We start from the raw sequence: 27,954 nt of genomic DNA on the forward strand, positions 1-27,954 counted from the left end.
AATCGAATCCAATCAGAAAAGCTAAGAAAAAGAAAACAAATATTAATTTGAATGAAATTTAAGAACTTATTTTATCAAAATTAACAAACCAGTAAAAATTATTAAAAAAAAAAAAGATGTTAATGAAATTACAAAAAATAATGATTTTACCTAATTAAAATTAAAAATTCCTGCATGAGATATACCATGAGATTGAAATAATTACACTGAAAAAGTATATGATTAAAATGAAAATAGATTATTATCAATACGATAAACATACATTTTTTAAAAAATAATCATTAATTTGAAGGTAGTATATGATTAAAATGAATATAGATAATTAGTGATAAGATAAATATATATTTTCTATGACAAGAAATTGATTATAGTTTTGAAGGCATAATCAAGTATAGATAAACAATAATCTTAAAAATAGAATTTCTTTTTATAAACACAAATTTAATTTTTAATTTAAAAAATGGATGGGATTTCTAATCAATGAGATTTTTTCTTGACAATTAAGAAATTCCAAATGACCAAAAGTTAGTATTTGATCAAAATTGACTTAATTGCGGTCAAAAATTGTTTTGGTATATATATAGAGATGTGAGTAAAAGGTGGATAAGAATTCCAGCCCTTGAATCAGATTTTAGTGATGTGGTAATAACTAAAAGGAGACCATAGAGATAAAAAGACGAGTCGAGATAGGAAGATAATCATCATGCAGCACAAAATTCTTGCAATCTTGATTTCGCATGATTTTTAATTACAATCAGATTTCTACCATAAATGGAAATTCAATCTTTGACCCAAAACCCTTTTCTGCCCTATAAATCAAATTCAGACATCTCTCATTTGCATATCCCAACAATTATCTCCTGTGAGATAAAAATGGCGTATAAGTTTATCAACATCTTCTTGATTCTCAGTCTCCTACTGATCTCTTTAGCCACTGCCTCTCGCCCTCATCAATCTACCATCAAAATCAGTGCCATCAAGGTGAGTTTTAGACATAATTTGTGTACAACAACTTCTACCAAGAAATTTCACCTCTGCTGTCTAAATCTTGATTTTGGTCGTCGCCCCCAAGCTTATATAAGTTTTAAAAAAACCGCAAGTCTTTATTTGAGTTTGATTCTCTATACGCCGTTCAAATGATTCTAAGACCGATTGGAACAACAACTAGACAGTCAAATCACGTGTTTCTCAAATTAGGTGACGGCATCTTGGAAGGTCTACCATATCGGTAGACAGACAGATGCAACTGCCCATACCCTTACTAAGTTCAAACTGGAATGGATTTACCGATTCAGAATGTATTTTGAATATCCTGAGCATTGACTCTCAGAAAACCCTGCTTTGTTCCTTTTTTTAATTATTTACTTTAATGAAATGTTTAACCATTAAAAGAAAAAACAAAATTCTTTATGAACAGGATGCAGAGGTAGAGGGCATAGAGGTTGAGGAAGCAAGCTGTGAAGGAGTGGGGAAGGAAGAGTGTTTGATGCGCAGGACTTTGGCTGCCCACATTGATTATATCTACACAGGGGCACATCCACCACGCCGTCACCATTGAGGCTTGCCTTTTTTAGGAGGCTAATGCGATTTTGCCTCTTGTAATAGATAATAATGGTCACAAATACCTTTTCAGAGCATGATTTCCCATTCTTAATAAAAATTACATCTCTTTCAACAGGTTGCTCTCTCGAATCCTGTAATTGTGGATAATTTCTTTCTTTTTCTTGTGTGTGTCATTGCATCATGGAAAAACAACAGGGTAAACTTAGAATACAACAGAAGATGCTTCAAACTGTATAACATTCTAAGCTATGAATTTTGATAAATATGACAGTGAGTTCGTGTCTGGGAGAAGGAAAAAAATGAACTTTGATTCTAAGTTTCAGGTACCAAGTTTACCTTAATTCCTGGAAATAGCATGCAGAAGCAGGAAATCCAGCTGCTCCTTTATTTTCTGTGCAGTCAGATGTTAAACAGCAACCGGTCCTTATCGAGCCAAGAACTCGGTGCAAATGCCACTGTATTCTTTATACTATCAGAATTGCTTCCTTGAAATTCGAAATATGACCAAAAACTTCCCATCCTTGAAGAAGCACAAGCAACAAGTAGAGGAACTTTGCAAACAAGCTATTGCCCAGTACCTACCTATGGACTACAAGAGGCGTGCCGATAGTTCCTTAGAGCATTGTGCAACAGAAACGCCCATCACTTCTATGCAGGCAACAAAACTCGGGTGTTGCCCAAGATATGCAAGAATAATGCAAGACATATAGTAAGAATAACAGAGGACTTGGCCGCAACATATCTGACAACCTGAAATCCCCTCTCAGCAACCTCATCATGAACTGCATTAACACTCATTTTCAGTCCCTCGGACAATTTCCACAATATAAACTGGACCACGGATCTAACTGTTTCAAATGTCACCCTTCCAGTCACATCAAGCACAAACTTCCGGTTGCTAGGCACAGCCAATGTTGATGAGACACTATCTATCCACCCACTATTCTGGAGATCCTTGGAACCGTTCATCACTTTCATTTTTCTAAAATGGGCTTCTGGCTCAAGATCCTTCTTGTTCTCCAAGAGAGAAGCTTCACTCTGATCAATGATCGAATAAGATTCCTTGGATTCCAAAGGAAGATCTGATTTTGAAGCCGTCAGCACCTGGTGAGACGTCTTAACAAGAGTTTCAACTGCCCCATTACACAGGGAAACCAGGACATCAGTAACCTTATTTTGATGTTTAGGATTGGTCAAGCCAGAGAACATCTCATCATAAAAGTTAACATCCATAGTTTTATCCAGATAAACTGCAACTGCAGTGCTTACAAAATTCTTAATACAGTCGGCCACTAGCACTCGACATTTATCATCTGACACCACCATGTCTAACCATCCAGGCAAAGTCGAGGAACCTGACTTCACGAACGAAGCACCCAAGTGGTCGTTTTCACTTGACCCTTCACTAGCGCCTCCATTAGCATAAAACCCCATAACTAAATTCCTAGCAAAACTACCAACAATAACAGAAACAAACCCTGTCCCGGCACTCGACATCAATTTATCCACAACCTTGTCAGAAAAATTTGAATTACCCACTTCTTGATTCTCACTTCTATCATTCTCCACCTTATAACCCCTCAAAATCCCAACAGTCATGGCTCGAGAAACACGAATTACTGAGGCTGAAAACTCCTCAGACTGAGCAATTTTCGACAATTGCTTCAAACTATTAGGAATTTCGTCCGAATCAGACTTCAGAAACTCCTTTAAGTCCCTTGACACCACAGAGATCGTCTCAGCAGAATCAGAAATCATTTCAGCAATTGAAACTAGGGATTCGAATAATTTCAAAATTCTCTTTCTTTTCCTGGCTACAGAGGGCATGTTATACACTTTGTACACACCATAGCTCGAACACCCAACCAATCCCAACAAGATTATCCATTTTCTCCTTCGACGAGCAAAATCCAGACCCCTTATCACCAGCCCACTTTCCATATAACTCAAATACATCAAACACCACGATTCCCAAACTCAAGAATCCACAGCTATACTCAAACGGAAACACAAACAATTAAAAAACAAAACCCACCCCCACAGCTCAAATCAATTCAGCTGTAGGGCTCTTGCTGTCATAAAAGCCAAGAAATTGAAAAGGGTTTTTCGATAACCGAAAAAAATGGCGTCGGATAAGAAATTGCAGATACCGAGGAGCAATTATTGCAACTTGAAGATATATTTTCCTATTTCTTACACATACTAATCACTATAATCCATATATGGAGGAGGGTCAACGAAATTTGTATACTGTATAGCTATAGGAGGAGAAAAAATGAATTGCTTTCAGTAAACGCACCTGTGAACGATCAATCTTTGTGAGGAGATGGAGAGAAAGAGGGAGTAAGAGAGTTTTAAGGGGTTGTTTGTTTGTACGTAGTTTTATTGTGGTGCACAAATAATAAAGGAAAAGGAAAAGAAAAAAGAGGGAAAATCAATGGAAAAGAGAGATACGCTGGAAATTGGAATTTCGATTGAGATCGAAAGATGACTGATTTTTCTTTGTCTTTCTTCCAAGACATGAGGTTGTCCTCTGACATAACAAAATAGGTATTGGCCGTCCAGGAGTTCCTCTCACGTGTCACTGACGGGGAAATCACGTGTCAAGATTTATATCGATTAATAAATCATTACTGATTTTTAATCTTTTTATAATTAAAAAATCCAATTCATCCCATTATTTCTTACAAGCATGGTAGCGGGCCGAATACGAGACGGATTGGGATCCGTCCCACCAACCTCGAGTCCTCGACTTGTATTCGAGCCCCATCCCATCCCGTTCGATGCTTTCACTGTTTCCACCCTAATCCAAAAATATGGGGACAGATCTGACCCATTTGATATGATTTTCTCAACCTCTCTCTTTTTCTCTTTTAACTCGTTTGATTGAAATAAAATTTAGAAATAGATAAATCTCAATTTTAAAATTTAAAACTTGTGAATTCTTAATTTATTAAAATACAAGGATTTGAAATCCTTGGATTTAGAATTATCCAAATATGTTCAAAAAATTTATTATGAAATATTTAAAATCGTATATTTCAAAATTTTCAATTCAAATAAAACCTCACTGACGTTGCATAAAATAATCAATTAAATAATTTATTTATGTTTAATAAATATATATACGTTCATGGATAGCGTGCACGAAATCAAAACAATAGTAAGTTGTATTAGGAAAACAAAAATTGGATAGCGTGCACAAAATCAAAACAATAGTAAGTTGTATTAGGAAAACAAAAATTAGGGATAATTATGCCTTTTTTTTCCTTATAATTTAGAGTAGTTATAAGTAAACCTTGTGGTTTGAAAAATTATATCAAGCACTCTTGAAGTTTGCTTCCGTTTAATAAATAGGTTCATTCATTAGTTAAAATTCACCAAATTTGTTGATGTTAATATAGCAATTTGAATATTCTTTTGAGAATTTTTATTATATATTTAATTTAAATTTATCCTATCATCTATTTATTTTTATATTTAAAATAAATAGAATCTAAATAAATGTACATGGACACGTGTAGGTACTAGTAGCTAGTCCATGGTGTATGTTCTTGCTGCTTTTCAAGTCAAATCGAATGCCGTACAAGTCTGGGTCTGTGTAATAAGATCGTACCCCAACTAAAAAACTACATAATAATAGCAAACAAGATCAGGTTCATACTCAACTCCAATTTCAATGTGAATTCAATTATATAAATAATTAATAATTGTTTGAGATTTGAAAAATTAGAATATTTGAAACTTGACCCGGCAATATAGTGCGCCATGACTATCAGACTTTTGATCTTTCATAATTTAATTTACTAAAAAAAGTACTCGAAAATCAAGTTTGATTACATTCAATCAAATCACACCATAACTATATTATAATTTACCATACAATTTAAAGATTATAATTCATTATAAAACAAATGTCGAGTACAATCAGACTTGATTTAAACAATTTTTTAAATAAATTACATGAAGCTTTTCTAAAATTTATTATAATTATAATTACTCTCTCGTTATTTGAGAATTATCAATAATCTCACAATTTTAACGCCCGTCCAATAATTAGCCTATTCCATTATTCCCATATTAGATTTTCATTTACTTTTTATTATAATCTGATCAAATCACCCTTCTGAGTTATAAAATAATTTTACTTAATATTTTTATGAACTAAAAGGGCAAGAAGAATATTTCAGATTTCCAATTTTTTTTACAATTTTTCACTTTCCCCCAGAACAAAGTGCTCGGATGTACATCTAAAGATTATATAATTTTATTAAATATCAAGGATATTGGTATTTCTTTGAATAACGAGAAGTATTCATAATTACATCAAATTTCAGGAAAATTCATTGTAATTTATTTATTTATTTTAGTTCATATTCTGAATAAACCTATATATTTTATTTAATTTCTAATTGAGCAATTGAGGATGGAGAGTAGAAGAAGTAGCGAATATGAAATTTAATAATTCATATATTTTCTTGGCCTACAACAACCTTAAGACCTTCAATTAGAATAGGGCAAGTCCGCCTTTACCTCTATATATAGCAGCAGCAGCTCTCCATTAAATTTTAATTAGCTTATAGATGTTGGAAATTCATAACTTTGCATCTATCAATAAAGTATTGGCTCAGTTAGGGTTTATATCTCATAATTTTAGAAATAATTAATAAAGTTATGATATTGAATTTCGCATCTAATCATGTGATATTTAATTTATTATTTGATTCTTATTCAAAAAAATTGGTATAATTAATTGTTACTCAAAAGGGTAAATTACAACTATCTCCTCGTTATTTGAAAAATTATAAATATCTCTCTTGATTTTAACGTCTGTCTAACAACGAGTCCGTTTCGCCAGTCTCCGTTAGGTTTTCATTCAATTTTTGTGATGAACTAACTAATATACGTTTTTGAATTATATATTATAAATTTATATATTTTTTAGAATTTTTTAAAATATTCTCATGGACTAATATTTCGTATAGATTATTTATTTTATCCATCCTCAATTTTTTTTATATTATTTTAAATATAATAGATATATATACAAAAAAGTAGTCAAAAGTTAAATAGTATTCTCCACTTCACCAGAGAGTACATAATTATTATTTATTAGGGAATATAAATTCATAATAATGCCAAGCCTCAGAAGGGGTAACTACAATTTTCCCTATTTAAAATTATAAATATGATCCCCTCGTAATGCATTTAATCTATACATAATTATCTAGTAATCTTTTAAAATGATATAACTATGAAATCTTGAAAAAGAAAAAGAAATATTTGTGAGTGGATATCTGCTTTCAAGTAATTTATTTATTATTTATTTTCTTTTAAATGCACTAATATTTGAATATATTCAGGATATTACAATCAAATATATTTATAAAAAGAAAACTATTATAATTTTGATTCCCAAGTATAAGGAGTAACATTTTTATTACCGTAAAAAATTAGGCTTGTAACTAAAAACAAATTAGCATATTGAGGGCAAAATTTGTCGGAATTCTCAATTTTGTTGGAGAACATCATGTGATCTGCACGTAATCTAAATAAATTTGTGAATTTGGCCAAATTTTACTAATTATTTTGGAAAAAAATATAATTTTAATCCTATAAGTATGTGCGTATCAATTTTTTGTCATGTTGGAATTCATTTTTGGTCGAAATCCCCAAAAACACAAAAAAAAATTATAATTTGAGTTCCAATGTACCTATAAATAAACCTCACGACTATTTCAAATTCCCAAATTTTTTTTAAATAATCAATAAAACAAAGTGTTATTAAGAATTAACTCAAAAAAAAAGAAAAAAAAAGAACGTATTGGAACTTAATTTTCATAATAATAGAACAAAATTATTGTTGGGACCAGCAAGACACCTAAACGTTAATATCACACCATCAAATGGCCTTAAATTTCAAACCTACCTATCTGGATAATTCAACTTAAATGACATTTCCCAACCCAAAGCTAGCTACTAAAATTCAACTATAAAATAAAGGCCGAAATGTCATTGAGGCACGCCATCAACTTCTACATCAATCAATTACTCATCACGAAATTCATAATATTCAAACAAAAGTCGTTTCTATGTTACTTTCAAATATTTGAGTTTGGTACATTATAATTCATTAATCACATATACCACACCAATTCCTATGTGGTGGCTATGGAAATTTCCCTCATCTCATACCTTTTACTCACCCCCCCGTTGTTTTGGGACAAGAATAGAAAAATAGTACTGAAACCAAAATCCCATATTCAATTAGATTATTTTTTTTAATGCAAATCCAATTGTTTTTTTTTTTTTCATTTTATATATACGTATCATGAATGTGTACAAAATCTTTCTTTTGAATAAAATAAAATAACGGAATTGTGATTGACATGTATATATATATATATATATTACATAGTCAATACATATAATTATATTTACGATAAAAAATCAATCTGTTCTAATATTGCCCTGCGGCGGCATTTATTCCTATATATATAGCAACCCTATTAAAATACCATGGAATTGCACTTGCGTTTAACATAAATGATTTGAATTGAACCAAATACATAACAGTTTAAATTTGTTCGAATTATTATTGAAGTTTAAATTACATTTGAATTTTATCCTTATTGATCTAATATTATTAATTTAATTAAGTTCAAACGATTTTAATTGGATAAAAAATAAATCAAGCTCAAATATTAATTTGATATATATTTCTAAATATATTTGTTACTTAGGCACTAATTAGATCGAATTAAGTCAAATTAAAAAACTTATCAAATAAACTCAAATAAATTTTTATTGATCAAATTCGATAACATATCAAGTAGTTGAATCTATTTTTCAACTTCAGTCTAAGCATGTTGGTTGAGCATCATCTGTTATAAACTCATAAAAATACTATACCACGTGAGACGCACAAAAATACTATATAGTTATGAATTTGTAAAGAATTTATTAAAAAAATACATCTGTGCCCGTCCAGCTGCGCCATTGGTTCTTCTTAAAAAGACAACGCATAACTTTTAGTCTTGCCATAATTTTGATAAGTCCACTTCCAAGAAAAACCATAACCCTACGCTACCTCAAAACAACGCATTCCCACAGTTTATTTTATGTCCTTAATTAGCACTACTCTATTATAAGTGAAAAAAATCTTATTCAAATTGAGTTTTGGTCAATAAATTATATAATGAGGAAAATATATTTAAAGTCTAATTGATGTATAATTGCAAAAGAAAATAATAAATTTATCACACTTATTAAAAAAATTTCATATATTGGCATTCAAGATTATCTGTCTATATATAAAAGATCATTTCATTGCAATTTTCCAACCACACTTTAGAAAAAAAGAAGATAAAAGCGTCTTATTCTTCTAAAACCCTCAATCATATTCCAGCTGCTTCTCCTTTCTTCTTCAAGCACAAAGACTCCATCATTCCTAATTTCCGACTTACAGAAAAAGCTGCGGAGCAAATCTTGCTGTTCATGGTTTAAGAAAACAGGCAAACATGAAACCACAAACAAGCCAGAAAAACAGGTTTCTCCGGCTGATCGCGACTCCCTTTCGGGCCCTGTGCAAGGCACGAGACTTCTACGTGAAAAGCATGATGGACTGCGCCAACAGCAACATCATAGGGTTGCAGGGGACGTCACAGGGTCCGAGCCTGCCGAGGAGCTTCAGTGCCAGCTCGGCCCGGTCAGACAACAGCGAGGACTTCCGGGAGCTGGTTCGGGCCGCATCAGCCCATGGCATCGGCAACAGGGCTGATCTGGAGGCGTACATCAAGCAGGAGATGTTGAAGGCGAGGACGGGCTCCGGCAGCGGGCCGCGGGCCATGTCGGCGAGGAGCATCAGCGTAGCGATGGGCCGGATTGACGAGGACAGCCCCTGTTGCTATTTTGGTGAAGACATCAATGGTAATAGTGTAATTAATGTTAAGAATGAAATGAAGTACCCTAGAAGTAAGAGTCATGCTGTCGCAAAAACACCCTTTTGATGTTTTAGATTTAATTGCATTTTTAATGTTGTAATTATGCATTTTTGAGATTTTAATCCTATAATTTGTTAAAATTATAAATTGATTCTTCACATTTTTTAATTTTATAATTTTACGACAAATTTGGCTGGAAAATGATACTATAATTTCAGCCAATTTTGTCCTAAAATCCCAAAATTAAAAAAGTGAAGGATTATTATACATTTTTAATAAATTATAAGACTAAAGTGTCAAATAATTATAATTACACAACTAAAATGCGATTAAACCGATATTATATTACATTGTGACAAGGTTTTTAGGTGAAGGTAATAATCAATTTATTTTATTTTTTCTTTTTGGTTTTTAAGGAATACAATTTATATAATATTTCATGTTGATGGATAGAAAAATGTGGATATTACGAGTCCAACCAATTGACATTTACTACACGGTTTTTTTTTTTTTAAATATTTTTAGGACGTGTGTATTTTTAATTTGTCTTGTGTAATTATACGGTGAGTAATTGCTTGACTGTTTTTCTAAAAATATGAATTATGTTTTAATTTAAAATTTTTATTTTTTTGTGAAAAGTTTATACCAATTATAACGTGCAATCAATTATCGTATAAAAGAAATATATATATATATATATATATATATCCTTGGAGAATCTATTGCTAGTATAATGTCTATTCTCATAATACCATTCTTTCATAAGATTGGTGAAGAAAATATGATTTTTTGCTACAGCTATTTATTATAGTAAAAAGAGAGTAGTCATGGCAAATACCAACTAACTACAACTCCACGACAACCATTAGTGATTGTCTCTGCAAGTGAAGTCAAAACATTAGCCATAGTTAAATTTTAGAGAAAATGTTTTCGCCATAATTAAAAACCATGACAAATATTAATTAGTAGTATTGTTTACCATAATTTTTAAGTCATGGTCATTTATAGTGTAGCAAATCAATTTTTTTGTAGTGAATCTGTTGAATTCTCTAGTCTCGATCTCCTAATAAATTATTAATTCTTGGCTATAAGGGTGACTGCTTCACTTGGAGCAATGTCAAGCAGTCTACCATTTTATAAGTTTTGACATCTTATTCATCCAAACGCTTTAAAAATTTATCTTTTAAATAAAATTCAACATCTCGTAGATTTTTAGAGTATTTTTGGAGAATTGTTATTACATTAAAAAATAAATCAGCAACAATAATTGATTCAAAGTCAACAAACAGCTCAAAGAAAGTATTAGGAAAAAAAAAGAGAACGTGGCATTTAGAAAAATAAAAAAACTAGACCAAGAATTATAAGATACAAAAGTCAGCCAGATTAGTCAAATAATCCACGGCTTGAATTATCTCAAGATAACATAATTTTCTGGATATTCTCTAAGTATGAACTCCTAACTGTATATTTTTGGATAGTACGTACGTATATATTATATATACGTATATGTGTATGTCCAAAAAAATTAAAGCACAATAAAAATTATTTTATTTACCAAATTTCCCAACCAACCAGCAATTAGTTTTGATTCTTTTGAACAATTATGACACGTATAATTTTTAATTACTACATGTATATTGGTACAGTGTACAACATAGGTTAAAATTATGCAATTAAAAGATTGTGAGTTCAAATTATATAAATATATGCATTTAATCTACTATTTATAATATTATATTATTTTTTATTTATTTTGAATTTATTGCTTGATTTATAAATATTTATATATTACATATTAAAAATTATAATAATAATATATTGAGTAATTTAAAAATATCGATATATATATATATATATATATTTCTTTTTTAAAAAAGACAGGTTATGAAACCCAAAGAAATCATTTGAGGCCCAGTTTATTCCTGAGATGCCCCCACCAACACAGCCATGAAAAAATAATGAAATATGTTGAGCCTGAACTAGTTAAGTCATATCCTCATAACTCTTATTGTCGCACCTATGATTTGAATTTGAATTTGAATTTTTGTTTTATGAAAATGTTTGATGGGGTTAAAAATATATTATGATCAATGTGTTTATTTTCATATGATTAATTAAGCCTTGTGAAGTATTAAATTCTTTTTGTTCGAAAATATTAAATTCTTTTTTTATGAAAATTTATATAAAGGGAGTAAATTGTTGTTGAAATGTAAATGTGAGAGACCAAAATGATTTATATCAATAAGTGAAATTTTAGAAAGATAATTTAAAAATATCACATAATTTCACAAGATTTATGTCACTTATTGGTATCACATCACCAAATATATATCCTAAATTGCATCTCATACATCCAATTTAGCAAAATTTTTAAAGGGCTAAATACACAATATTCCAATATTATGTAAAAATGTATAAAGATAGTTTGGATAGAAAAAAGATTTATTAGGCCTGTAATAAATTAATAATAAATCAATTGGAGATAAATACAGATTCTGATTCTAGTTTTTTTTATTGATATTAATAAATTCAGTGAATTTTTTTACTAATGGAGAGGGGTCTATTTGTTATGATAAAAACAAATATCATGAATAATAAATATAATTTTTCAAACTATAAGGGATCGACGTGTCATTATATTAATCTTCAGAGGAGGGCAATGTAATATCCCAAAAAATAATCATTATATTTTATAATTGATTAAATCAATTATATTTATCAAATTTTCACTAAAACTCTATATGTTAATAAAGGATTATTGCAATCGAGTATTATTGACAATCTTTCCCCTTCATCCATGTCGATTACCATACAACACCACATGAACAACTTAAAAATGCACATCCAACTTCTTGAAAATATATGGGATCCAAATTTTTTTTTTTAATGAAGTAATATCGCTAAATTATTATTAATTGAAAGAAATTGATTACAATCATTCCAATCGGCTATCAATATTTAACAAAAATCATTACAACACATGCTCTTGATCAATAATATCAAATATATTAAATCTAACCAACACCTATTATTACAGTAGAGATAACACATATTATTCAATAGACATAACATTCCATACAGAAAGCGGAATTCGACCAATGAGCTTCAAATTATTTAATAGACATAACATTCCACACAGAAGGCGGAATTCGACCAATGAGCTCCAAATTATTTAATAGACATAACATTCCACACAAAAGGCGAAATTCGACCAATGACCTCCAAAATCCCTTATGTTCCGGACAGTTATGACTAATGATATGGGAACTTCTTAAAAATGCACAATGCTAATGGAATCTCCGATATTTAGGACGACGGATTGGAATAATTAACAGTTGGCGGAATTGATTATAATTAAAGAAATCCAATAATATTTTTTAATTAATACAAAAACTGAAACTTAACATAATGGTAATGGATACTAAATACAAAAATTGAAAGTTAACATAATAGTGGGAAAATTGTATATTGTCAAATATATTATTTAACATAAATAAATATTGAAAGATTCACAATGATTTTGGAGGTATATATTGTTAAATATATTGTACAACAATTCAACTAATGCTTACTTAATTATCATCATGATTGGATTTGGTAATGGTTTAGTAAAACATTAATCCAATTAATGTTAATAACCTACAAATTACAATATTTTTATAATTAAAATTAAAAAAATTTGAAATTCTGAAAATTCAGCATTCGGTCAATACAAGAGGGGTTGTTTGCCTATTTTCTATATCCCAGATAAATACATTGCAATTTGCCCATAAAAAAAAAAAACAAAAACATGCATTTATACTAAGACAATCTATAATTCGAATCATGAGATTTCAACATAACCACAAAACATGTAATATTATGAGTACAAATCTTTTATTACTATCTTTGACCTAGATTTTCATACTAGAATTCTAAACAATCCTATATATGAATCTAAATTGATATAATTTAATTTCCTTCCATATTTATTCAATTTTATCTACTATAAAAACCCCTAATCTCTACAAACATAAACACGAAAACATAAACAAAAACAGAAAGAAAAAGAATGAGTTCTTCCCTCTTTCTTCTTGTCTCTATCTCAGTAGCACTCCTATGGAGCTACCCGGTTTTTGTTGAGTCGGATCTTCGAGCTGACGCTCAAGCCAAAATTCAGGAAGCCGTAGCAGCGACTCAAGCCGTTATCCAGGTGGTTAAATCAGTGGAAACCGGCGGCAACAAACAAATAGTGGAGACATGCATTGAGGTCAGCAGCGACGCCATTGACAACTTAAACGATGTCAAGTCACTACTGCCCAAGGCTCGCGACCCGCGTAGCCTTGAGACTGTGAGAGTCAGAGCGACGGCGGCGTTTACGGACGTCGGCACTTGTGATGATGAGTTTGGCGATCGCGAGCCGGCGCAGGTGGCAGCAGCCACCAAGAAAGCTCAAGATATAATTAATCAGCTTATAATTATTCTTAATAAGTTGTAATTGAGGAGGGAAAAGAAAGGGAGATGAGTGTGCCCGTCTTCATTATCTAATAAAACAATGCGGTGATTTTGTTATTGTAACGTTATTAAAAGGATTTAATATATTTTGTTATTGGAACTATCATCGTTTTTATATTTAAATATTTAATTTTTTTTGTCAACTTATTATTTAAATTTTATAAAGTTTTGTACTTTATTATTTATTTTAGTTAATTTTTTTGTTGAAAAGCATCTCATGCAGTATATATGTGATATTTAAGAGTTATGTAATATAATAATATTAATATACTCACAGTTTGTGATGTTTTTTCGATAAAAAAATCAACAAAAAAATAATTATATATAATAAAGTATAAATTTGATAAAATTTAAGATTTAATATAATTTTTTTTTAACAAAATTTTCAGATGACAAAATATAATTTTGCCTATAAGTTATTAGCCATCTACAGAATCTAATTTGGCCGCATGAGCAACTTTGGATTATATATTGCCTATAATTAAAGGAGTACTTCAATATTTGGACATCCAAAATTTTTGGATAAATTATTAATTGAAACTTTAAATAGATTAGTTAATAGTTGGATTACTTTAAATAAATGAGTTAATAGTTGGATTACTTTAAATAAATTAGTTAATAGTTGGATTTCAAATTAAATTCGCAATAAATTTGGATTTTATGCATTTACATGAGTATAAATATAAGGGTAAATTACAATGATCTTTCCTAAAATTGGCATAATTATGACTACCCTTTCGTTATTTTTAAAATTATCAATATTCCCTGATTTTAATTGTCATCTAACAATTAATCCATTCCCTTAACCTCCATTAGGCTTTCATTCGTTTTTATGGCAAACTGACTAAAATACCCTTGTGGACTAACACTTACATTTTTATTTATATTTTATAATTTTCTGATTTTTTTTATTGAATAAGTGCATAATGTTTTTTATAATTTTTCATTTTTTTTCATCTACCCCTGATTTTTCACAAATTTTTATGTTCCTTTTAAAAGAAAAGAAATACAGTAAATGCATAGTTGATAATTTCATACCTCCGTCCAAGAATTACATAATTTCATCAAACATTAAGGGTGTATTTTTAATTTTTCGATTATGTCAAATCTCAAGGGAGGCCATTGTAATTTACCCTAAATATAAATTTTTTCTTTGAATTGTCTAATTAGGCCAAAACATGTTTAACTACGGCTGTTAACTCATGGATTTATATCAAAGTTTACGGTGTTCAAACTCAACAACGTGAGCCCAACCTACCTAAACCTCACTCATTCTAAATACCATATTTCAAGATGACTTGTAGTTTGCTGCATAAATCCAAAAGAGATTAAGCATCCAAAAACAAGCTTACAACTCTTTGGATCACAATTTGAAAAGAAAAACTAGAAGATAAATTCAAATATTACAATACTCTCAGTTTAAGATTACAATAAATTCATTTGAACATATATTTTTTAGTTTTTTTTACAAACTTGAAATTTGTATTAATAGTATTTATAAATAATTTATTTTCTTAAGATTTCAAAAAGAATAAAAAAAAAGGAAAGGATTTGGGTGTGATCCGCACTTCTGTACTGATTTTTTTTAGTTAGTAAATAATCCATACTTTAGTAATTTATTTTTTAATTTAATTTTAGTTGATTGAAGAGATGATTATTTAAGAAACATCTCATAGTATAGCATGTAAGGCAAATCGTTGGACTCTGACTTCATATTAGAACGAATTGCAAATCGTTGGACTCTTATTTTAAAGTATATTTTATGACATTGTAATGAATTTTAAATTTATTTAATATAAAATCATTTTTTAAATGCTTCCTTTAAATTCAAAGTCTTATGTCTAAATATAGGCTTAACTATAACATCTAAGGACTATGCATGTGTTTCCTAAAACATATACCTATAGAGCTAAACTTGTGATTGTAATACAGTAACTACATCACATACAGCTTTAATGTTAACAACAAAGAAATTTCTTGTAACAATCAACAGTTCGACAAGAATCATGTTTTAGCTGTTGTATCAGAAGCAGCTTGATCTACTGATGCATTTCCGGCTTCCATAGCTGAAACATACTCATCCCTCGTATCATCCTCTCCCGTTTTCAGCCTCTGCCCGAGCAGAAACACAATTATATCAGGAAATTGAAGTTCCAGAAGTAAAAGTAGAGTTACAAAACTTCACTTTCCTTATCATGCAGACCAAATTAGTTAGCTAATGCTCACTCAAGATAGAAAAATATGGTAGAAGCCTTCATGAATTAACATATGCTAAAATTTTGGGCAAATACGGCAGCTTACCTTTGCTGCAGTAGAAGCATCTTTGCTCGTACTTGGAAACATTGCTTTATAGAGCTTTGCATCTCTTCTATTGCTCTCCGCTTGGAGTTGTTTCAAACTCTTCTGTATTAACTTGATCTCCCTGAGATCAAATAGCATTTTCATAAGCCTGAATAAAATTAATGGTACTGGCCCATAATGTCATAAACGTACTCCAAGAAAGTACCTGTTATGAGGATCTGCTTCTGAGGCCCTTTTTATGTCCATTTCAGCTGAGTGCAACTCTGAAATCCCCATATAAGCTTGAGCTCTCCTGTACAGTGCTTTCACATTGCAAGACTCTACGTCGAGGATCTATTCACGATCAGGGAAATGAAAGTATTATGATTTTATTAGATTATCGTCTCTCTGCCTAAATGTGTACAATGAAAGCCACAAATGGTAAAACATAGAGCAAGCATGAGCCGACAAAGTAAAGAAGAAGAGGAAATTGTTCGTCTAACATAGATGATGTTTATGAAACCAGAATCTTCACATGGACACGACAGACCGATAAATAGAATGTTGTTTGTATTAAGTTGATATCTGTAAGAGTATTTAGTTGTATTACCTTTGAACAGAGATTGATTGCTTCCCCGAAATTATTTAGTTTCAGAGAACAAGCTGCACCATTCAACCAGCATGAGACCCTCAATGATTTAACCACTTTCTCATCATCGCCCGTCAAATATCCATCTTCGCCCACATAATCAGCTGCCTGAAAGAAAAGAAGCAAATGGCAATGGAGTCTTAGAGATTAAGATTTCAGCTGTATAAATTGCATGTCAAGAGAAATCACCTGAAGTACCTTGTCATATTTCTTTGCAGCTCTTTGGTATTTCCCATTTTTAAAGAGTTGATTACCTTCTTCTTTCTTCCAAGCAGCTGCCTCAATCCTCTCTGCATTGCTCATTTCCCAAGGTGCTTTTTCCTTTGCCATACAAAATAAAACATAATAAATATTAATTCGTTTATGATTATCAATATGTAGAAGAATGAAAATTAATTCAACCGATTTCTTTTGTAGTAAAATATCAGATTGTCATCTGAATTTTACATGAGGCTATCATATCTATTCTTGCACTGAGGGTCTCTACAGTATTTTGCAGGTAAAAAAGGCATACCCTGACGAAATCTAACATTTCAACTTCATATAGAATAGTTGATGATGGTGGAACCACAGCAAGATCCTGCTTTACTTCAGTGCTTCCAAATCCATATTCAGGGGAAATAGTTACTAATGCATATTCATTTTTCTTCATTGTGCTTACTGCTCGATCTAGTCCGACAATTGTTTGCTCTGCAAGCCATTAAAAACAAATTGAGATTGATAGTGGATAACAAGTTCCTTTAAGGGAGAAATGTTTATGACATACTGACCTTCATCTGTGATGAACTCCAGTGGCTGCTCGCCATCAATACCCTTTCTCTCAAATACAGTACCATCCTCTAACATTGCTTTGTACCTAACTGCAGAGGAGGATGGAAAATTTTGCACTTTGATAACTCAAAACAGGAGAAGCTGAGGGCTGCTGATAATAATGCAGTTCATCTCACAGTGTAAAGAACTCTGGCACAGTTCTATCATGCTGAGAATTAAAGTCTTATGATCTGATGTAACTCGAGACTTTACACAAGGTATTATCATCCTTCTCTGAAGTTGTGCCTCTCCACTTTTTTCATATTATTAGAATATGCATCCCATTTTGAGTCTCTTCATCTAGCTGTCATAAATTTCAATGTGAAGTTAGAGATTCTTCTAATTCAGTCTTCTTCGTCTTGGAATGCTCCTGTTACCTTAACAAGCATGATTTGTTTGCTTACATTACCTACAATAGAGTAATATCTTCAACTTGAAAAAATGATTCTTATTTGGTAGAAGGTGAAAATTGCTATAGTATCCAAAGCTTTTTCTGCCCCCTTCTTACCTTAAAAAGCAGACATACCTAGAAGACTCACAGATCCAGAATTACATCTGCACTTGGTAATCCAGAGATAGTTCCTATCTTAGTATCACCACAGAGCTGTGTTAGCTAAACTCAAAAGTGCAGTCCAAGACAAAAAGAATGTTATTCTACAGGATACAAATACAAGACAAATTGACCCACAGGTACACAGTTTCTGAAGCATCAGGGTCCAGTATCATAATTCCAACTTGCTATAGCATATGGCGCACAGACAATTTTCCAGAGCCAAAAATATTGTATGATTATCAACTAAAAGAGCATTCATGAGCTTGAACGCAATAATAGTGAAACATAAAGTATGCAATCCACATGCTAAAAGGAGAAAGTGAAAGAAAAGGACAGTATTTCAAATACTTACCAGTAACAGCAGCACCTTCATTCGCTGTGACAGTACCTTCACCTTCCCTTAAAACCTTCTTTTTTACTTTCAAATCACCAGTAATATCTATTACTCTCTTAAATGAAAGAAGCTCCGCAGAAATGCTCAGAGTAGATTTAGGGGGGATTGAAGGAAGCTCATTTGACTTCTTACCCACCTCCCCAAAGCCATCTATAGTAATTACATGGACAGGATTACATTAATCTAAAGTGCAACTTGGATATAACAGAAACAACCAAAACGGTGTTCTACAAATAAATTCAGTAATAAATCATATCCTTGCAATGCAATGCTGAGAACTAAATTGTTAGAATTAAAACAAAAGCAAAAGTACGGTGTGTAGACTTTGCTAAAGAATATAAAGATAAGATATTCAGATCATATATTATACCACAACCTTCATTCAAATAATCAGGACGAATAGCTATAGGTAGTAGATCTTCTAAATGACAAAGTGCATGTCCCAATTTCCACATAAAAGGACACAACAATAACCTCAACCAAGTCATAATGAATTTCACAGCACAGATAACTCTAAAGCATGTGTGGTTTTGAAAATATTTGAATCTATAGATCAGTTCAGCATTTACACTCTCTTCAAAGATGATTTCAATGACTTCAGGAGAGTTTACCATTAAAAACAAGTTTATGGCTCCTATCTGGAAGGTCCCTTCTCCACCAAATTATGAAGAAAAACCCTCCAAGGTTAAAGTGAAAACTTGTTTTTCCTTTTGGCAGGCAGTCTTTGTGGTAACAGGCATAGCATTTATGGCAAAGGTAAAAATACCCTTGATTACACTGTGGTGTCTTTGATTGTTACACCTCCCAGCAAGATGCTACATTACCCTCACTACACCTTTAAAAACAATTTATTCATTAAACCTTACATTTATCTGGTTGGAATTACCTTCTCTTTGTACAAGAGAGTTGTATGCCTGGCATACCAAGCTAACTCGATTATGATAGGTTAGAATTGGGCCTAGAATCTGGACCAGTTAACCAAATTATAGTCGCCTTCTGGTTAGGCATCATAGCTACTGAGTACAATTTGCCTGGGAAAAGAAAAGTTGCTTCCTGAAAATAAACGGACACTTGAACCGTGTGATTTAGTAACAGTAATCCTTTTATTATTATATTATCCGAACATATTAGGCCTCACTCAACGAATATATATTATCCACAGAGAATGGATTTGAAAAGTTCCAATGTTAGAGAGTTCTCAATAATCGGCCTATCTGCAAGCAATTCTATAATTCCTTGTTGAAGGTTACTCTACAATTGCCAAACCAGATTACAGAACAACAAGCAAAACCAAATCTTAAGCAATTTCATTTTGCTCCTCTCTAGAAGAGTTCGCTTACTCAGTGGCCATGTTCTTTCAACACTATTACTTGAATATTGCAACTCCACTAAAATCAAGATTTAAAGAATCCAGAGTATTTCAAGTGTGTAAAAGAGAAAACCATGGAAAAGGTGCAAGACTACTCTGAACTTAAACCAAGCTTGGTTGTCTCTCTTCCTTCGCAAATTCTTGAACTAAATAGTATTAAAAAAAAGCCAAATAATACACACACACACATACATATACAATATACACTTATGTTCAGATTCTGAGAAGTGTGAAAGCTCTAAGAATCCCTACAATAAAGTTCCTATGTACAAATAAAAGTATCTAATTCCGTGATACCTGCTACATGAATAAATAGATAAAGTCGAAATATATGTAAACTGAGTGTGGAAGGCTGATCATGGAGCCATATCAGCAAGACTATTACAATAAAAACTTTTTGACAAATTGCTCTTTTGCCCAGAAATAGAGAAAAAAACAGAGTGGGAGGAAGACCTACACTGTGGTTGAACAACCAAATTGACCCGCTCTCCCTTCTTCATGGTCTTAATTGCTTTCACTAATGCTGGACAAAAGTGGCCTAAAAGAAGAAACCCGTTAATGCAAAAGGAAATGCTTAGGGAATACTTGTACAACGGCCAATTTTCAACTCGAAAAACCACTAATTACCATCTTTAATATAAAACTCCACGCCCTCGTCACGTGTGTCTGCTACAATGGTGCCATCAACCAGCATCGCCTTATAATTAACTGAACATAGTAAATGCAATAAGAATACAAGCCAAATTCATCAAAGAATGTTGTACTTTTACTACGTTGAACATGAAACTCAAGTTAGATCAACTAAAGTACCACGAACTTCATCTAGATCACCAGGAGGCCCAATCTGTTCCCCATTCTCAAGGATTTTCTTGATAATTCCACCGTCCTTACAGACGTCCACCACGGTAATCCATGATAAGAGTTCTACTTCAAGCTGAACAACAGCATTTGGAGGTATGCCAGCCCTTCCTGATGCTCCATATGCTAGTTCTGGAGGCAGGGTGAATAGCGCCACTTCCCCTCTTCTCATTGTAACAATTCCATGATCCAACCCGATAACTATATCCCCTACAATGGATATTAGAAACCATAAATTTCTAAAAAAACTGAAAGAGATTAACCCTGACTCTATAACATGGGAAAAAGTAGCAGAAAGAGGATGCACATTTTTAATTTAAGGCAATGGAAAAGACACTTAGATACTGCATTGTGCATAACACCAAATGGCAAGTACTTGGTGATGACTCATTGAATCAAATTGACCTACAAAAGAAAAATTATATCTCCAAGCCAAATGGAACCAAGTAGAGAGGCATGAACTGGATATCTAAATAAAATGGAAACTGGTTTACGAAATAAATAGGAAGATCAGGAGTGGAAATCGTAATCACTTTACGAAGAACAACACAAACGGTTACAAGTTTTCCACAAATAGCAAGTCATCTGTGAATTGTCTAGGACTTTTATGTCTACACCAGCAATCAAACTGAACCAGAAAGTTGCGTACATGCAATTTCAAGCTCTGAATACAACCCCAATAGGGCCTAATATCATCAAAATAAAAATGGAACTAAAAACAAGGATACAGAAAACTCACCACGTCCAAGCTTCAAAGTGAAGGGCTCATTGCTAGCCCTTGTTGAAATAAATATACTCCCATCTGACAAACTTCCCACATAGTGAACTACACTTCAGCATACAACACCAAAAACATTCATCACGATAAGAAACACAAAATAGCTGGTAACTGAAAAGGGCATGATAATACTACTTTTACATTGGCATGAGAAAAGTATATTGCTATTTTCATCCAACTGAAGATGGTTGTTTGACTTGTGCTTTGACTTGGTAAGCTACAAATCAGATTGACTAATGAAATGATATTTTATGAACACAATCCTTAAAACCAAGTATCCTCATTTACCATTTTCCCACACCTAGAACTATCAAATTTATATTTCAACAATACGCAACCGATGTAACCCTCAAAGAAATTGAAGTAGGAGCGAGCTAAGTCATAGTTTCCTGAGGATATAGCTGCCAGAGAGTCTCAAACTGCCACTTACAGAGGAAATCCAAAAGAATATTAGATTGTAGTAAAACTAATTTGGAAAACTTAATTCTATGACATAGTCGCCTCTGCAAGTAGCTCATCATCACGTTTCGTTAATCAATCAAAGCTACCAATAGAAAAAGGAAATCAAATCAAGAACTTTTACGCTCACCACTTCACAAAACTCTAGAACCTCATGTCTGAAGATATTTTGCAGGAAACGTACAGATTTACATTTCAGATTGGAACCAATACTCTGAGCAAAGTAAGAAGAACTGTTATATAAAAATGTATGGAGCGCAGATGCATACCGGTAACCTCATCACCGAATTGAGGGGTCTCCCAATTAAGGCCCCGTTTCATGAGCTTTTTCTTGAGCCCATTTGAGCCTATTTCTCTCTCTTCGCCCACTTTCAGTGGCGGCGCTGATTCGACTTCTTCCCCCTCCTCTTCTCCTTCATCATCTTCCTCGATGTCTTTAAGATTCACTTTCGAGAATTCCACCATTTCGATTTCGTTCCGGAAGCTGAAATCTGAAATTGTGTTTTTGATATATTCCCTTTGAGTGCGCCGGTGATCAGGACCGGCGGCTCTGCTAGCAGCGGGCACTGTCACTACAGTTAATGTTCCTTCGAGAAAAATCTAGAGTTAAGTTCAACGAACAGAAGATTTAATAGATTTGATTCCTCAACGACTAAAAAATACCACGTGTTATTAACAGTAGATCTGCTTTATGTGAAAAATTGAAAAAGATGGGTTGACTATAGTGAAAATAACTGCCAATTTTTATTTTGCTGTTGTTCTATTTCTTTGAATAATAACAACGAAATATTTTTTCATTTAAAAATATTGAATTAGTTGTACTGAGAATTTGCCAATGTAGCATTAATATGTACTAAAATATGGTTTTCAAAATTGATAAGAATTTACATTGACAATCCCGGATATAAGATTTAATTACATAAATATTTTTATTATTTAAAAAATTATAAATACATCTATTAAAACTATAATTATAATTATAAATATATCACATATTTTAGTGACGAAACTTTGCGCAAATATATAGTAATCAGCCACATAACTACAGTTTTTATAATGAGCTAAATTGTAAAAAAAAAAAAAAAAGAACCTGTGTATTAAAAATTCAACAAAAACCCACCTCCTGTTCTAAAAATAAGTAAAATACTCTCTTATATTTTTTTTAATTCAGAACACGCTCTCTTTTTTATTTTGAAGGATAACGGTGTTAAATTTTTACATCGTCTGACTGTTATGCTCCTATACAATTTTTATTTTTTATATTTTTAAATTTTTTTTTTTTGAAAAAAAACCCTATTCCCACTCCCCCCCACCCCCTGCTTCCTCCCCTCCCCTGCCGCCTACTCCCATTCTCCTGCCTCGCTCTGTCGTCCACTATCTAGCAATGTGCCGTCGCCTAGCAACAAAAAAGAGAGCGACATACGAGAAAACCTGACAAAAGAGAGGACGATAGTGAATATTTGTATATTTATAATACGAAGGGTTTTTGTTGGATTAAATTTTTTTTAGTCCTATAAAATATGCCTCGTAACATTTTGGGCACCACAACTTTTGGGCATGATGAAATTAATAGTGATTATATATATATATATATATATATAAATTAGTTCTCACCATTAAAAAGTTAATGAAATCAATGATGTGCAATGTGCATGTTGGTTAAATGCCAACTTGGAGGCTCGAGCTCAGGTCAACTGAACTTCATTTGATCTTGGATGACCAAATTAATAATTATAAAAATAAAAATTCTCTAAGACTTTTATTTTTTTAAAAAAAAATTGTTTATTTTAGTTCGTGGTCAAAATCAATTATAATATGAGTTTCTTTCCCTATCGTTGTCAAATATATTTATTTTAAAAAATATAACCAAGTACATTTTTCCATTTCTTTTCCCAAAAGTATTCAACTTTTGTTTAAGCATATTACCAATTTATTTTTAAGAGTATTATATATGAATTGTTGGCATACTATGTTAAATTTGTCCCGTATCCATTATATTAATTTAATTATTACTTTACTTTTTTATTTATTAGATACTTTTCTATATCTTAAATAAAAAAATAGTTAGAAAATAATTTGGTAATAATTTACAGCCAAAATTATTAAAATATATTTATTTATTTAAAACTACATGGATATTCATGGCACCAGAGGCATTGCATTTATCCAACCAATCAAGTTAAGGGTCTAAGTCATGTTATATATACTTATTTTTTTGCTCTGAATTAAGACAACATTCAGAATCGTATAAAAATATTTTAAATTTTATTCATGCTAACGATAACAAATATGTGTGTGTATATATATATATATGTAATGTTTCATTTCAAATCAATTATCAAAACATTGTACGTTGAATTTCACATGCAGATGTAAGCTCTCCCCTCCTTTTCCTCCTTACAACTGATTAAGAATTTGTAAAAGGCGACTAATTAGGGCTATCGCTTTCTGGGTGGCTGCTTTCACCTTCGGAGGCTCTTGTGGGCCAAACTCGTCATCACAAGTGCCGACGTTCGTCACCGCCGCCGACGCTTTGGTTTTCAGAGTGTCAATACTGAAAGGGTCGCGAGCCCTGGGCAGTTGCGACTTGACCTCATTTAAGTTGGAAATGGCGTCGCTGCTGGTCTCAATGCATGTCTTCACTATTTGTTTGTTGCCGCCGTTTGCGACTGATTTAACCGCCTGGATAACGGCATGAGTGGCGGCGATCGATTGCTGAATTGCGGCTTGAGCATCAGCTCGAGCGTCCGACTCAACAAAAACCGGGCTGCTCCATAGGAGTGCCAGCGAGATAGAGACAAGAAGAAACAAGGAAGATGACATTATTTGCTTTTCGTTTTTTTTCTTTCTTTGAGTTTTTTATTTGAGTTGTTGTGTTTCGTTTGGTAGGGATGAGGGATTTTTATAGTAACTTGGAACTTCAGATTTATAACTTACAGAATCTGTTTTTGTGATTGTATTTTAATTTATAATAAAAGACTTCTGATACTATACGTATATATTGTGTATGTGAAGAAATTATGTTCGAATCCACGAATTGGATCGTAGATTATGATAATTAGTAAGTTTTTTTTATAAGATTGAACATAATTATAAATATTTTTTTTTTATTTGAAAAATTATAAATACGATAATGCATGTTTGTTTAATTGATCATAGCCATGCACTTACATATTTATTAATAAAATTTGTTGTCAAGAATATAATTTGTAATTATAGATAAACTAATTAATTAATATAAATTAAAATTATCTCACATATTAAACACTCCTTATTGTTTTAAGAATTACAGTAGCACTTGGTCGGTGACAAGCATTGAATAAACACTCCTTATTGTTTTAAGAATTACAGTAGCACTCGGTTGGTGACAAGCATTGAAAGAAGTTAAGAGTACTTTCTTTTTTCTATTTGCAGCGATGTAATATTATTAATTAAAATAATTAGATTATAATTATTTTTATTAAATATATAATCATAATTTGTTTAATATATAATATCAGATAAATAAAATATAAACAACATTTACTATTATAGTATACAACACCTATTATGCAGTAGATCAACATCCCACGTGTATAGTATAGTGTTCGAACTCATAAGCCAACATGCTTTTGAAATAAAACTAAGTCTCCATAAATTCGTACCTGCTATGTGAGCATTAGTTATGAGATGAAAAATGAATGGAGATGGACTAAATTTGCTATTTAAAAAGTTGTGCAGGGGTAAAATTGTTGGAAATTGGGTCAAGAGATTAAAATTCCACATTTTTCAAAGTTATAAGACTAAAATTAAAACGTGTAAACTTAAAAGACTAAAATTAATAGCAGACAAACTTAAAGAACTAAACAAATAATTTTTCTCTTGAAAATTTTTTCAGACCAAATAATAATTCAATTTTAAAAATTAATAAAAAGAGGTTAAATTTTGTCTCATACAAATAATTATAATTTAAAAACTAATTCACTATTTATATAGAAATAAAAATTTTATTATTATAATATTTTTATCAAAGTTTAAGAAAATATTTGAGACAAAAGAATAATTTTCATTCAAAAAAATAAAGAGAAATTAAAATTAATCTCAAATTCAAATAATTATAATTTAAAACTAATGTATTACTTATATAAAAATAAATTTCTCTAATATTTTGATTTTAAAAATTGAAAATTTACTTATATCAAAATATTTTCAGATCAAATAATTATTTAATTTTAAAAAATAAAAAGAGGTTACACAAATAACAAATTAGCTTTTAAATTATAATGGGATAAAAAATGTTACGAGTTGGATTTAATTAATTGGACTGAAACAACAATCAAAGTAGGTGACCATTTTCGCCCAAATGGCTACTTAATTAATTGATATATGCCTGTCACGTGACTTAGTATGATTTTTTTTGCCTATTTTATTCCTAGCATGTTATATATTATAATCAATTTTAAATAGTGAAAAAATTATGTGTAATAGTGCTTAATATATCTTATTATATTATATACAAATACTATATAAAGTGTATTGTGACGGATATTTAGGAGGGTAAGAAAACATTGCAGATTACGACGGACATGGATTACAAAGAGTGTCTACATTCGTCGCTAATTGGTGATGAAAAATTGCAACAGCCCTTCACTCGCGAATTTGTTTTTGGTGGAGATAATTCCATTGCAAATTAATTTGAGGAAACGTGTTATAGCTAATTTACGATGGATGGAGCCGCAAAAAATTAGTTGCGACGCCCGTTGCAAATTGACAACCTGTATTATGTCATCATTCTTCACATAATTTGGAATGAATTTCACAACGGCAATCACTTCCATCTCAAATTCCAATATTAAAATTACTACTGTATGTATATATATATATATATATATGCGGGCGCGCTTTTGCTTCGTTCAAATTATATTTTTATGTGTATGTGCTTATGTAATAATGTTAAGACAATTGAGAATGTTGATGTACGAAAAAAGTCTATCTGAGAATGTGGACATTAGACAAGAGTTTGATTTTGAGATCAACATACGTATATGAAAGATGAGAAGATTAAATACCCGTACAATAACTGTTGGTTCAAAACAACAGATGAAGTTATGTACTACTTATGTGAGGGTTTTATAAATCATTATTACAATGGAACTACACATGGTGACAAATGGGTGTATGAGTACTATGATAATCCGCCCAACCCGAGCCAACTTCTACTGCACATTGGAGTCAAAATTTTCCTACAGTTGTTCAAAGTAATGATCGCATAACAATAAAGCACATTCATGTCTGTATCCTAGACTTGTATGTAGATCATATTTATTCATCAAATCATGCCACATGCACCATCATAAGTTCATTTTCTCAAAAATATACGCATTCGTGATTCGGAATAAAGTCACTTTCCTATAACTTTACCTCATCATCACAAAAACCCAAAAGACATCAAACATGCAACATATCCTAGTCTCCAACTAAGGAACGCGAACGATTAAACAAAAGACAATGTTGCCTGAAAGCCAATCTCGTCGATATTTGTTTCCTCCCCGAAGCTTAGAAATATACATTGTCCTCAATGCTTACAGAACTTGGAGAAATATACGGGAAACAAAATAGGAAATTATCTCGTCAATTTTTTTATTGTATACATTTAAATTGATTTATTAAAACATTCACAGAGGTGTTCCTGAATTATATTATTTTCCGGCTTACAACTTACTAACAATCTGTAAAAGCTGATGAAGTAGGTCTTCCGCCTTCTTGGTGGCTGCTTTCACCTGCGGTGGCTCACTCGCGCCGAACTCGTCATCACAAGTGACGAT

The 27,954-nt window shown here is 31.6% G+C and overlaps 5 protein-coding genes across 11 annotated transcripts; 3 read left to right on the top strand and 2 right to left on the bottom strand.

Annotated features, from left to right (window-relative positions):
• On the top strand, positions 807-2,062 carry LOC105159089 (phytosulfokines). The gene is made up of 2 exons (XM_011076035.2): positions 807-981; positions 1,418-2,062. The coding sequence occupies exons 1-2, from the start codon at positions 874-876 to the stop codon at positions 1,556-1,558; spliced, it is 249 nt and encodes an 82-aa protein (XP_011074337.1). The 5' UTR covers positions 807-873; the 3' UTR covers positions 1,559-2,062.
• On the bottom strand, positions 1,747-4,080 carry LOC105159090 (protein PHLOEM PROTEIN 2-LIKE A10). The gene has a single exon (XM_011076036.2). It carries the CDS (start codon positions 3,517-3,519, stop codon positions 2,212-2,214), a length of 1,308 nt encoding a protein of 435 aa, XP_011074338.1. The 5' UTR covers positions 3,520-4,080; the 3' UTR covers positions 1,747-2,211.
• On the top strand, positions 8,887-9,907 carry LOC105159273. The gene has a single exon (XM_011076282.2). It carries the CDS (start codon positions 9,084-9,086, stop codon positions 9,570-9,572), a length of 489 nt encoding a protein of 162 aa, XP_011074584.1. The 5' UTR covers positions 8,887-9,083; the 3' UTR covers positions 9,573-9,907.
• On the top strand, positions 13,558-13,983 carry LOC105159274 (pectinesterase inhibitor-like). Its single transcript, XM_011076285.1, has one exon. The coding sequence runs from the start codon at positions 13,558-13,560 to the stop codon at positions 13,981-13,983; it is 426 nt and encodes a 141-aa protein (XP_011074587.1).
• Positions 15,805-22,778, bottom strand: LOC105159091 (70 kDa peptidyl-prolyl isomerase). 7 transcript variants are annotated; one of them, XM_020692233.1, is made up of 14 exons: positions 22,420-22,778; positions 21,653-21,739; positions 20,866-21,114; positions 20,683-20,763; positions 20,513-20,593; positions 18,645-18,836; positions 18,266-18,325; positions 17,700-17,789; positions 17,444-17,619; positions 17,119-17,250; positions 16,891-17,037; positions 16,507-16,634; positions 16,302-16,422; positions 15,805-16,112 (listed from the first exon to the last, which is right to left on the bottom strand). In XM_020692233.1, the coding sequence occupies exons 1-14, from the start codon at positions 22,613-22,615 to the stop codon at positions 16,005-16,007; spliced, it is 1,848 nt and encodes a 615-aa protein (XP_020547892.1). In that variant the 5' UTR covers positions 22,616-22,778; the 3' UTR covers positions 15,805-16,004. The 7 variants fall into 7 exon arrangements, with proteins under 7 accessions (XP_020547892.1, XP_020547890.1, XP_020547891.1 ...); XM_020692231.1 differs by having other exon boundaries at positions 20,866-21,123; positions 22,420-22,777; XM_020692232.1 differs by having other exon boundaries at positions 17,128-17,250; positions 20,866-21,123; positions 22,420-22,776.

This window comes from Sesamum indicum, linkage group LG3 (assembly GCF_000512975.1).
Source record: "Sesamum indicum cultivar Zhongzhi No. 13 linkage group LG3, S_indicum_v1.0, whole genome shotgun sequence".
NCBI lineage: Eukaryota > Viridiplantae > Streptophyta > Magnoliopsida > Lamiales > Pedaliaceae > Sesamum > Sesamum indicum.